The sequence below is a fragment of the Gopherus evgoodei genome, chromosome 1 (assembly GCF_007399415.2).
Source record: "Gopherus evgoodei ecotype Sinaloan lineage chromosome 1, rGopEvg1_v1.p, whole genome shotgun sequence".
Lineage (NCBI taxonomy): Eukaryota > Metazoa > Chordata > Testudines > Testudinidae > Gopherus > Gopherus evgoodei.
The window spans coordinates 17,817,153-17,830,745 of NC_044322.1; the positions used below are offsets into that span (position 1 = coordinate 17,817,153).

The 13,593-nt window shown below is 49.1% G+C and overlaps 1 protein-coding gene across 1 annotated transcript in view; it reads left to right on the plus strand.

Moving 5' to 3' along the window:
• The first annotated feature begins 350 nt into the window (after window positions 1–350).
• Window positions 351–13,593, plus strand: part of EED (embryonic ectoderm development) — a 40,267-nt gene continuing 27,024 nt past the window's right edge. The window contains 3 exon segments of the mRNA XM_030558849.1: window positions 351–387; window positions 8,906–8,966; window positions 9,484–9,769. Of these exon segments, the coding sequence (XP_030414709.1) occupies window positions 8,914–8,966; window positions 9,484–9,769 (339 nt within the window). The 5' untranslated portion in view covers window positions 351–387; window positions 8,906–8,913.

Below are 13,593 nucleotides of genomic sequence, written 5' to 3' on the forward strand. Positions count from 1 at the left end.
GACTGTCCCTATAAAATAGGGATATCTGCTCACCCTACCCCAATCCTGATTTTTCACACATCTGGCTAACCCCATCCAAACCCTGTGTGACATTCCAATTCTGGCAGCCTGCCCAGGAAGTGAGTTACTTTCACTTTCATTCCTCAGCAAGCAGCCAGCCTCCCCTCCCCCCACCTACCCCCAGCACCTCACCCAACCCAGCCGTGACGGAGGGGAGGGAGGAGAGAGAGAGGGGTGCTCCTGGGGAGGAGGGAGAAAGGAGGGGCTGCTCCGTGGGGCAGGGGGGAGAAGAATGGATGTTATGGGAGACAACAAAGGATACTGGTTCCAGAGCCACAGAGCCTGCTTCACCTGACCTCAGCCGGGGGGAAAGAGTCACACTCACAGGTGAGCCCCCACCCCCTTCGCTTCCCAGAGACCCCAGCAGCCAATCCCATTCCTCAGACTGTGCTGCATTCGGCTCTCTCTAGGACCCAGCAGCCCTGCTTCTACACTGTCTGGGCTGCCTGCAGAGTGGTGCCCCCAGGCAGTGTGAGGGCCTACGCCATTGCCTATTCTGCCTATGCCTAAGGACGGCCCTGACCGTGGCCCTAGAGAGAGAAGGGGTACATGGAGGGTCGCAATGAGCCTCTGAGGCTGGCATAAACTGCCTGGAAGTGTGGAACCCACAGAGACAAGGTTGGAGCTCTGCCACACTGTATAGATCATTGTTGCAACCACTGTTATATATCTGAAGCAAATATTGAACAAAGGTTGTTGTGTGAGGTGTCTATAAAGAGGTTATGATTTTGCTGTCTGTATGTGTGTATCGTTTTTGAAATTGAAGTTATGAATATTGGCTGTGTATCTCAGTGTGTTTTGATTCTAACTAGCCTCAGTGAAGCATTTCGTCAGATTCTTGAGAAAGGACTATTCTCTGTAAGTGACCAATCATAGAATATCAGGGCTGGAAGGGACCTCAGGAGGTCATCTAGTCCAACCCTCTGCTCAAAGCAGGACTAATCCCCAACTATTTTTTTTTTTGCCCCAGATCTCTAAATGCAGGGGTGGCTCCAGGCACCAGCGCTCCAAGCGCGTGCCTGGGTCGGCAAGCCACAGGGGGTGCTCTGCTGGTCGCTGCTAGGGCGGCAGGCAGGGTGCCTTTGGCAGCTTGCCTGAGGAGGGTCCGCTGGTCCCGTGGCTTCGGTGGACCTCCCGCAGACGTGCCTGCGGAGGGCCGCTGGTCCCGTGGGACCAGCGGACCCTCCGTGCTTGGAGCGGCAATATGTCCAGAGCCACCTCTGCCTAAATGGCCCCCTGACCTCTCTCAAGGATTGAACTCACAACCCTGGGTTTAGTAAGCCAATGCTCAAACCACTGAGCTCTCACTTAACTGATAATGGACTTTGGGAGATGCCAATCCACATCTGAGCTTTCCTGGGAATGTTAAACTAACACGTAAACAATAGCATCATAAACAATAGCATCGGCCTGTAAAGTCATGCATGGACATATGACTTGCCCATGTGACTCCAAACTCCATCTTGCTGCTGTGATTTTACACAGGGCAGATAATATAAAAGGCCCTGAAAACCCCTCCATCTTGTCTTCAATCCTGCTTCTGACCTCTGGAGAGACTTTGCTACAAACTGAAGCTCTGAACAAAGGACTGGATGACCCATCCCAGCTGTGGATGTACTCCAGAGACTTGATTTGAACATGCAGTTTATTCTGTCACTGCTACAAGCCTGAACCAAGAACTTTGCCATTACTGTGTGTAATTCATTTCGTTTAACCAATTCTAGCTCTAATGGAATCGGGAGAACCTTTTTCTTTTACTGGGGTATTGGTTTTCATAACCATTTGTCCCCATAACGAGTGGTAGTGGTGGTGATACTGGGAAACTGGAGTGTCTAAAGGAATTGCTTGTATGACTTCTGGTTAGCCAGTTGGGTAAAACTGAAGTCTTCTCTGTTTGGCTGGTTTGGCTTACCTTGGTGTGCAAAGGAACCCCAGCCTTGGGCTGTAACTGCCCTGCTCTGAGCAATTTGTCCTGATTTGATACACTCAGAAGTGTCCCACCAAAAGCATTGTATTGAGGGTCTGCTGGTTTGGTGTGAGAGATCACTCACACTTCACCCCTCCCCCCACCTAGAGGCTAACAGCGAGGAACATTTCTGTTCAGCCACAGCCAAACAGCCAAGCACGAACGGGCACCTCTGAATGTCCCCTTAATAAAGCACCCTATTTCAACCAGGTGACCATGAATGATATCACTCTCCTGAGGATAACACAGTGAGATAAAGAACAGATGTTGTTTGAACGCCAGCAAACACCGGGACCATACACTGCCATGCTTTGTTATGCAGTGATTCCTGACTACGTGCTACTGGCCTGGTGTAGTAAAGTGTCCTATCAGGTGGACAGAATAAGGCCGCCCTCCCCAGAAACCTTTTGCAAAGGCTTTGGGAGTACATCCAGGAGAGCTTTATGGAGATGTCCCTGGAGGATTTCTACTTCATCCCCATACATGTTAACAGACATTTCCAGTAGCTGGACTGGCCGTGAATGCCAGGGCAAATAAATCATTAAACATGCTTGCTTTTAAACCATGTGTAATATGTCCCTTCTCTGCCGTCAGGGTCTGGGAGCATGCCTTGGGTGGGTCTGGGGGTTACTGGCTCCAGGTCCAGGGTGAGAAACATATCTTGGCTGTTGGGGAAACTGGTTTCTCCACTCCCTTGCTGTGAGCTATCTTCAATCTCTTCATCATCATCTTCCTCGTCCCCAAAACCCGCTTCCATGTTGCATGATTCTCCATTGACGGAGTCAAAGCACAGGGTTGAGGTAGTGGTGGCTGCACCCCCTAGCATGGCATGAAGCTCATCATAGAAGCGACATGTTCAGGGCTCTGATCCTGAGCGGCCATTTGCCTCTCTGGTTTTTTGGTAGGCTTGCCTTAGCTCCTTAAGGCGTGCGTCCCTGTTGTGGCCTTTGTCCTTCATGCCCTTTGAGACTTTTTCTAATGTTTTGGCATTTCATTTACTTGAACGGAGTTCAGCTAGCACGGATTCATCTCCCCATATGGCGAGCAGATCCCATACCTCCCATTCAGTCCATGCTGGAGCTCTTTTGTGATCCTGGGACTCCATCACTTCTGCTGATGAGATCTGCACTCACCATGCTGGCCAAACAGGAAATGAGATTCAAAAGTTTGTGGGCCTTTTCCTGTCTACCTGGCCAGTGCATCTGAGTTGAGAGAGCGCTGTCCAGAACGGTCACAGTGGAGCACTCTGGGATAGCTCCTGGAGGCCAATACTGTCGAATTGCGTCCACACTACCCCAAACTCGACCCGGCAAGGCCGATTTCAGCACTAATCCCATTTAGGTCAGAAAAAAAGGCTTCATCATGTGGATGGGTCCAGGCTTAAATCAAGGTAATGCTGCTAAATTCGACCTAAAATCGTAGTGTAGACCAGGCCTTAGATACAAGTCCATAGCCAATATTCTAACTTTAGATACAAAGATGATACATGGAGTTAGCCAGGATAATCATATCTGATAGATTGTAACTTTTCCATTGACATGATATACTTTGTACAAGATTTGTTGCAATTGTATTACAGTGGTAATAGCAATTATATAAATGGTCATATTCAATCATACAGCATGACAGCACCCCAGCTGGATTTAATGCAGCAAATGGTAGTTTTTCCTGCTTAGACCTGGGAATTAGAACAGCAGATATGACAAGTAAATGCAACTGGGAAATATATAAGGAAGAAGGAATGGGGAGTGATCATTTCCCTATACTTATTACTTTTCAAGGGCAAGGTAAGGTTGAAGGCGTGGAAGAAGGGAAAGAATTGAAAAGGATTTGTAAGGGATCTTAATGCATGTCAGTTTGTTAACAAGAGGTAGGCCAGCTGTAACCCTAATGACGTGAGACTTGTAGAAGCGAGAATTGTGTGAGGCAAGCAGAAAAGAACTGTGTGAGAAGTTATTACGATCTTGCCCTGATAATTAAATACGTAGGCTGGCGCCCAGAAGCTGAGAAAAATAAGATAGCGGAATGGCCTATGCATAAACAAAATGCATCTGTTGCTCATCATTGTCTGTAATATTGCTTGCTATTGTCTGTAACAAAGGTATAAATGCTTGCTGTAATTGTTTACCTGTGGAGAAACCTGTCCGGGACTGGGGCAACCCAGTGTCCTAGGGCACTCCCTCCCTCAATTAATATTGCTTGAGAAATAATAAAGTATTTGATTTTGCTGCACCCAAACTAAAAGCAAGAACTGAATTTTTCTCTGACAAAGGTCATGGAAAATTAGCCACCTGGCATTTTAATAAAGCTAATTGAGATCTATTTACAAGTAAATATACTGAATTTGCTAATAATCATTGTGTGAGTGATGACACTGAAAATTTCAGTGATAACCTAACAAAGGGATTAATAACAACAGTTACTGTAGCCATGCCTGGGATATTGAAATACCCCAAAACTAAAAACTCACTTCCATGATGGAATGAGGAGTGTAAAATGGCTGTTAAAGAACAGAACAAAGTCTATTTAAAAAAAGCAAAAAATACAATTAATAGTGAAGTTCTAATGAAGTATAAAATAATTATTTAAAAAATCAACAAAGAAAGAGAATTGGAGGAAGTACTGTGGGTGGATAAACAAGACATCAGGAATATACAGGGAAATTAGAAGAATGAATGGTATTTAGACTAGAGAGCCACATGCCATGTCTTTTTGGGACTGACAATATAGTTAGAAGTTCTGATCATGAGAAAGCAAAAGTTCTAGCAGAAACTTTTTGAGGGGTGAGTGATGAAGAAAACGAAAGTGAAGTTTCCCACCAGATTAAAAGGAAATTTACTGAAGAGAATCATGATTGATTATGGTAAATATGAAGATACTATACTGTATGCAAGAACTTGAGAAAGCTAGTGATATTAGCAAGAATACATCCCCAGATAAAGATAATATATGTATCATAATGTTTAAATAACCCTCAAACTGCTTTCAGAGAGATATCTTGGATTATTTAACACTATATGCGAAAAAGAAGTGATATCAGTAAGGGTGGAAACATGCAGTAGTAATTCTAATATGAAAACAAGGCAAACTATTCACAAAAGTGGATGCTTCTAGACCAATTGCCCTTATGTCCTGCCTTGGTAAAATTATGGAGAGAATGATAAATGAAAGATTGGTTGCCTATTTGGAAAACAATGGCATTATAGATAGGGTGTATCATTGTTCACATTGCAAAATTACAAACTGAAATACAACAATGTATGAGGCACAAGCAGCGGCGGCTCCAGGCACCAGCACTCCAAGCACATGCCTTGGGTGGCAAGCCATAGGGGACGCTCTGCCAGTCCCTCTGAGGGCAGCAGTCAGGTAGCCTTTGAAGGGTTGCCTGTGGGAGGTCCCCGGTCTGGCGGATTTGGCAGCAATTTGGCGGTGGGTGCGCCGAAGCCATGGGACCAGCAGACCTCCCGCAGGCAAGCAACCGAATCTGCAGGACCGGGGACCTCCTGCAGGTGCGCTGCCAAAGGCTGCCTGACTGCCGTGCTTGGGGCGGCAAAGAAGCTAGAGCCGCCCCTGGGCACAAGGGTTTTGTGACAGCTGTCTTTCTAGATATTGAAAAGGCATATGACATGCTATGAAGGGAAGGCTTATTGTACAAAGTCAGTGTACTAGGATAAGGAGAAGAATGTATGTTGGGAAAGTTATGTTGAATATATATAATACTAAAAATGGTACACCACCGGGAAGTGTTATCAGCTCAACTTTATGTAATATTCTGATAATTTATCTCACAAAACTAATAGTGCTGTGATAGGTGTCACTCTAGTCAGAGATAACTGAGTGGAGCAGGAATATTGAGGTGGCAGAAAAGAGAATCTACAAAGCATTACGAGAAACCTCTAACCCAGGAAATGCATGGTTTTCCATTGCCAAAGGATTGAGTTTTGAAAAAAGCAAAGTTACAAAGGAATGTGAACTGCATCTGTCTGGAGAACAAATGGATACAGTTAAAAAGATTCAAATTCTTAGGGGTAATATTTGATACTAAATTACTTTGGAAGGACCATGTAAACTGTGTTAAAGATAAGAGAAGAGTGAGGTGGGATTTGATATCAGCCTTCAACTATCTGAAGGGGGGTTCCAAAGAGGATGGAGCTAGGCTGTTTTTAGTGGTGGCAGATAACAGAACAAGAAGCAATGGTCCCAAGTTGCAGTGGGAGAGGTCTAGGTTGAATATTAGGAAAAAATATATTTCACTAGGAGGGTGGTGAAGCACTGGAATGGGTTACCTAGGGAGGTGGTGGAATCTCCATCCTTACAGATTTTTAAGGTCTAGCTTGACAAAGCCCTGACTGGGATGATTTAGTTAAGGGTTGGTCCTGCTTTGAGCAGGGGGTTGGACTAGATGACCTCCTGAGGTCTCTTCCAACCCTAATCTATGAATCTCTGATTAACCTGCTTATGTCTCACTGGAACTAATTGGGGGGGGGGTGGATACGAAAACACTGCTAATAGTATACAGAACCTTCATCAGACCAGTTACTGACTATAACTGCCAAGCTTCTGGGTCAGCATCAAAATCAGAACTTAAAAAATTAGATTTAATATGTAACCCTTCTGCCCCTCTGAGTTGGCAGCAACAAGGGCCGGCTTCAGTATTCAGGGATTCCGTTTCAATAACACAGTGCAAAACCGGCTCGAGCCCCCACCCCGTGACCTGGGATAATTACATACCATCCCCCCGGGCACCTCTAGGAGGCAATACTTCCCCACTCACAAGCACGGAGTCCGAGTGTAGCAAAATCATTTTAATAAAGGAGGGAAACAATGCAGCATCACATTGGAGAAACACCACCAATTGGATTATAACACAAACCATAAGCAAAAAAAACCAATCCACCTCCAAGTACGTTTGGCAATGTCCTTTCCCCCTTAGGGTCTTAAGTCCAATCACCCCAGAGTTCAAAAGTTTATCTGCAGAGTTTTACCCTCCCCCAACCTGGGTGGAAATGGGCAGGGGAGGGGGCTCACACAGGGTGTTAAGGGGCACGTTACGTGGGCCGGAGCCAACTGCTCCGCCTCTCCGTGGAGTTCTGCTGCAGCCTTCACCACGACTGGCTCCACTCCACCAGCTGTGCCGCTCCTCCAGCCGACCCGTGAACCACTTCAGCCTTCCCCGCAAATCACTCCACTCCACTCACTGTTCCATGGGCTGCTCCAACATGCTGAAAACTGCTCCGCTCTGCCAGCCGCTTAGCAATAGATCTTCAGGCTCCCCCACTAGTTAACACAGCCCTCAGTGATCTCAGCTCAGTAAGCTTAGCTATTGTAGTGATTTCAGCTCTTAGTGATTTCAGCTTGTAGTAGGGGAGCCCCAGTGCTGGCGCACCATTGGCCCAACATGAATTCAGGTCAGCAGCCTCTAGATGGACTCCTAAAGGATTCAAAATTAGCTCTGCTCATCAATAGTGGAGAGAGAAGAATGTGCAATTGGTGTTCCAGGCTCTCAAAAAGCAGCCCATACCATCACATACACACACCAGTCCCCAACCTCTCTCCATTCACTGGGTTTTGCCATCCATGTCCCTTGTCTAGCAGGTGCTACTTAATGGATAGTGAGACATCTCTGTCATAACGCAGTCTCATAGTTCCTCATTCACATAATCAGGGTGACAACACTTTATTCCTTCTGCCCCAATAATCAAAAAAATTGGGGGTCCCAGAGCTGTCAAAATAATCATCCCAGGCTGCCGTGGGCTATGCTAGGTGGGGTGGGTGTGCCAGTGCAAATACCTGAAATTCCTTTCCACACTCCCCATACTTCACCACCAGATGTCAGGGTAGAGCTCATCCTGACTCTGCTTACAAACACAAGTCCAATTGTGTGTGTTGCATTTATTACAACACCTATATGTGTGCTACAGATAGCTTCTAGTGAAATACCAGTTACACTGTGAAACTACAGAACCTAACTTTCTGGGCCAAAGGTAATGGTAACTGCAATGATCAAAGACTCAAACAAATCTATGAGGATTGTTGGGAACTCAGTAGATGAATTACAGCACATGATGTTAGAACTCCACATGCCATTTGAGTTAAGGCAAGGAAAGCTGAATGAAGCCAAAACTTTCAGTCATGGGAAAATTAGCTATGGATGGAAAGTCCAAACATGGATTAAGATTTATTTCACAAACTTACAGGTGAAAAAGAGGCATTAGTTATTAAGAATGAAGGATTCCAGTATATAGAGGAAAAGTGTAGTCATTTTTGTCAGATATATACAGATAGGTCCCAAAAAGAAGAGAACCAGGAAGAAAGGGGATGGAAAAATTGGGAATTAGTACATCTAAAAGATTATCTGACTACATAGCTATCATGACAGCTGAACTAATAGCAGTAATGCTAGCATTAAATTGGATCTGGGATGTATGCCCACCAGCAGTGGTCATTTTTCCAGATTCAATCTCAGGCCTTATGGCGATCAAAAAGAGTGTCTCAGTATGTATAAGTGATTTATTCAATGCAGTTATTTCTAATAGCAGAATAAGTACTGATGGGGATACACATAGAATTAGCTTGGATTCCAGCACAGATTGGGAAAACAGGGGACAAAATGGTGGACAAAGCAGCTAAAAATGCTGCAAGAAATGGAAGGATTGATGTAGAAATACCCTTAAGTAAACAGGAATTTGAATGCCTAAAACAAATTTAAAAGAGAAATGTCAAAAAAAAATTAGGATTAATGAAAAAAGAGGAAGAGAAAAATTTGAATTATGCCCTACAGTTGATGATTATGATGCACTCCAGGGTCTGCATAGGACTAATGAAGTGCTTTTGTTTAGAGTACTAATTGCCTATTTTATTCTTTTCTGAATAAAACAGACACAAAGATGGACTATGTGCACTCTGTCAGGTGGAAGAAACAAACGATCACTTTTTATGGGTATGTAAAGGCTTTCATTTAAAAAAATGGAAAAGCTTTTTGATAAATATAAACATCTTAAAGTAAAAAAAATACATGATCTCATTTAATAAAAACGCGGGGGAAATGGAGTATAATGAATAAGGTGCTGATACGTTGTCAGAAAGACACAGGGCAGCATGAAAACATAGAAACCGTGAAGGAGTGAGGAATTCCAGTTCTGACAGCCATAGGCCATTCAGTGAAGACTAGTATCAGAGGGGTAGCTATGTTAGTCTGGATCTGTAAAAAGCAACAATAAGTCCTGTGGCACCTTAAAGACTAACAGTGAGGCTGTTTTGTCATAAAAATTAGAAAAGGGCGGGGGGGAGGCAAGCTTTGCCGCTAAGGGCCAAACCGTAAAAGGTATTTAGGCTCCTGCCAGCCATTGAAATCAATGGAAGATGAGAGACTAAAAAGACCCCTGAGATTATCTGAGCCTGCCTATAGTACCCAACCCACCTCTCTCTCTCTCTCTCTCTCTCTCTCCCCCAGCCAGCTCTAGCAGCCTCAGGGTGGCAAGGGCTAGGCTGGATTTTTCAGCAGTGTGGCAGCTCCCGTCACTAGGTTGTCAATCTGCTTTGCGGCGTGAGGCGGACTCTTTACGGCAGTGCGTCGGCCCTGGCCCGGGCGTGCTTTACGCTCCGCGGCGGGGGGCGGGGAAGATGTCTGAGCGGGCTGATGCCCCGGCGGCGGCGGGAGCGGGGAGCGAGATGCCGGCCAAGAAGCAGAAGCTGAGCAGCGACGAGAACAGCAACCCCGGGGACCTGTCTGGGGACGAGAACGTGAGTTGGGAGCGGGGCCCCCAGCGGAGCCGGGGCTGGGGCCAGCCCGTTACTGGGGGGTTAACACGGGGAAGCCCCTGCCCCTGAGGCCTCCTCCTCCCCGGGGGGCTCCCCCATCCCTCTCATGGCGGGGTCACCCCATTGCCGGGAGTTGTCCCAGTGCCACCCCCTGCGGGCCTCTCCTCCCCGGGGGGATCCCCCATCCCTCTCATGGCGGGGTCACCCCATTGCCGGGAATTGTCCCAATGTCACCCCCCCCCGACCCTGGGGCCTCCTCCTCCCCGGGGGGGATCCCCCATCCCTCCCAGCAGGCGGGGTAACCCCATTGCCAGGAATTGTCCCAATGTCGCCCCCCCCCCGACCCTGGGGCCTTCTCCTCCCCGGGGGGATCCCCCATCCCTCTCATGGCGGGGTCACCCTATTGCCGGGAATTGTCCCAATGTCACCCCCCCCCCCGACCCTGGGGCCTTCTCCTCCCCGGGGGGATCCCCCATCCCTCTCATGGCGGGGTCACCCCATTGCCGGGAGTTGTCCCAATGTCACCCCCTGCGGGCCTCTCCTCCCTGGGGGGATCCCCCATCCCTCTCATGGCGGGGTCACCCTATTGCCGGGAATTGTCCCAATGTCACCCCCCCGACCCTGGGGCCTCCTCCTCCCCGGGGGGATCCCCCATCCCTCTCATGGCGGGGTCACCCCATTGCCGGGAATTGTCCCAATGTCACCCCCCCGACCCTGGGGCCTCCTCCTCCCCGGGGGGATCCCCCATCCCTCCCAGCAGGCGGGGTCACCCCATTGCCGGGAATTGTCCCAATGTCACCCCACCCGACCCTGGGGCCTTCTCCTCCCCGGGGGGATCCCCCTCCCTCTCATGGCGGGGTCACCCCATTGCCGGGAATTGTCCCAATGTCACCCCCCCCGACCCTGGGGCCTTCTCCTCCCCGGGGGGGATCCCTCATCCCTCCCAGCAGGCGGGATCACCCCATTGCTGGGAATTGTCCCAGTGCCACCCCCTGTGGCCCTCTCCTCCCCGGGGGGATCCCCCATCCCTCTCATGGCGGGGCCACCCCATTGCCGGGAATTGTCCCAATGTCCCCCCCCCCCCGACCCTGTGGCCTTCTCCTCCCCAGGGGGATCTCCCATCCCTCTCATGGCGGGGCCACCCCATTGCCGGGAATTGTCCCAATGTTCCCCCCGACCCTGGGGCCTTCTCCTCCCCGGGGGGATCCCCCATCCTTCTCACGGCGGGGTCACCCCATTGCTGGGAGTTGTCCCAATGTTTCCCCCTGATCCTGGGGCCTTCTCCTCCCCAGGGGGATCCCCACTTCCTTCTGATGGTGGGGTCACCCCATTACCGGGAATTGCCCCAATTCCCCCCCCCGACCCTGAGGCCTTCTCCTTCCCAGGGGGATCCCCACTTCCCTCTCATGGCGGGGTCACTCCATTACTGGGAATTGCCCAATGTCCCGCCAACCCTGGAGCCTTCTCTCAGGGGGATCTCCCATCCCTCCCAGCAGGCGGGGTCACCCCATTACCGGGAATTTCCCCAATGTCCCCCCCCCGACCCTCGGGCCTTCCCCTTCCCCAGGGGGATACTGGGAAATCTCCTCAAGTAGCTTGGGATTTTTCCCTTAACTGAAGGGCCCCACCATAATTTATGGGCATGGAGAGGACCTTCCAGCAGTGAGGAGGTTCTGGGATTTGTGTCTTAGGTTGCATCCACTGTGGTGGTTGGGGAAGGAGAAGGCCCTATAGGGCTGTAGGACCAGAGTCCTCCTTCATCTCAAAATAGTGATGGGGAAATTTCTGTTTGATGCTCCCTGCACTCTAAATAGGGAGAGGGTATTTTAGGTCTGAGGGGGCTCAGGAGATACTGCATTCCTAAATAATTAAGTAAGATGGGGTTGGGAGATAGGCAGGCACCTCTGAGGTAAGGTGTACGAGGTGTAGAGGTAGAGATTTTTTCATTTTATAGTCTAAATGGTTAATCAGTTTCTAGTAAAACATCTGAAAGTGAAAAATCAAACACTGTGTGTGCGCGTGCTGTCTCTCTTTTTAAATCTTGTACTGTGGAATAGTATATTTTGCAATATTCCTACATACATGTAGTCTTTTGGTGAAAGGAAATTCTATTTGAGAATGTTTTTAAATTAAAGTTATTATAGTGGAAGAAAACTCCACTTTTGTGGCAAAAATTTATCACCAAATATGTGCCTCTAAAGAGACTATCCTAATATAAGAACAAAACAAAAGCAAATGATTGGCTGCAACAGACCTGTTGTATGATATCAAAAGGATGTGCTTAAAATTATTACACAAGCCAATGAAATTTATACCTAACTTGTTAGAAATTTTTTTCTTTTGCTTTTGTACCATAAGCTACATTCTGGTCATTCATTCACACAATACAGTTTGCAAGTCTTTTCTGTTAGACTGTTAAAATTAAATTGTGAGGTCCCAGTTCTGCAATGAGCTGTGTTAGATTTCTGCAACTAAGGGCTTGTCTACATCAGAAAGTTGCAGCGCTGGTGAGGGAGTTACAGCGCTGCAACTTTGAAGGTGTACACATCTGCAGGGCATCACCAGCGCTGCAACTCCCTGTTTGCAGCGCTGGCCGTACTCCCGTTTTGTCTCGGGTGTAGAGGATCCAGCGCTGGTAATCCAATGTAAACACTTACCAGCGCTTTTCTTGACCTCCGTGGAAGGAGGAAGCCTCTGGTAATCAAGCTGATCTCCTTTCCCGGTTTGCTCTCTCGTTCCCGGAACCCCGAGCAAGCAGGTAAGGAGAACCGCTTGCTCGGCGGTTCGGGGAACGAGAGAGCAAACCGGGAAAGGAGACCAGCTTTGCCGCGGTTTGCTCTCGCGTTCCCGGAGCCACCCTGCAAACCGCAGGGAAGGAGACCTGCTTGCTCAGGGTTCCGGGAACGAGGAGAGCAAACCGCGGCGAAGCTGGTCTCCTTTCCCGGTTTGCTCTCTCGTTCCCCGAACCGCCGAGCAAGCGGTTCTCCTTACCTGCTTGCTCGGGGTTCCGGGAACGAGAGAGCAAACCGGGAAAGGAGACCAGCTTTGCCGCGGTTTGCTCTCTCGTTCCCGGAGCCACCCTGCAAACCGTAGGGAAGGAGAACCGCTTGCTCGGCGGTTCGGGGAACGATGAGAGCAAACCGGGAAAGGAGACGAGCTTCGCCGCGGTTTGCTCTCTCGTTCCCGGAACCCCGAGCAAGCAGGTCTCCTTCCCTGCGGTTTGCAGGGTGGCTCCGGGAACGCGAGAGCAAACCGCGGCGAAGCGGGTCTCCTTTCCCGGTTTGCTCTCTAGTTCCCGGAGCCCCGAGCAAGCAGGTCTCCTTCCCTGCGGTTTGCTGGGTGGCTCCGGGAACGAGAGAGCAAACCGGGAAAGGAGACCAGCTTCGCCGCGGTTTGCTCTCCCGTTCCCCGAGCAAGCAGGTCTCCTTCCCTGCGGTTTGCAGGGGGTTCGGGAACGCGAGAGCAAACCGCGGCGAAGCGGGTCTCCTTTCCCGGTTTGCTCTCTCGTTCCCTGAACCCCGAGCAAGCAGGTCTCCTTCCCTGCGGTTTGCAGGGGGGTTCGGGGAACGCGAGAGCAAACCGCGGCGAAGCTGGTCTCCTTTCCCGGTTTGCTCTCCCGTTCCCCGAACCCCCCCTTGAAGCCGCCCAACAGCGCTGCAGTGTGGCCACATCTAACACCACTTGCAGCGCTGGTTGCTGTAAGTGTGGCCACTCTGCAGCGCTGGCCCTATACAGCTGTACTAATACAGCTGTAACTACCAGCGCTGCAAAATTTTAGATGTAGACATGGCCTAAGTGTAATCCAT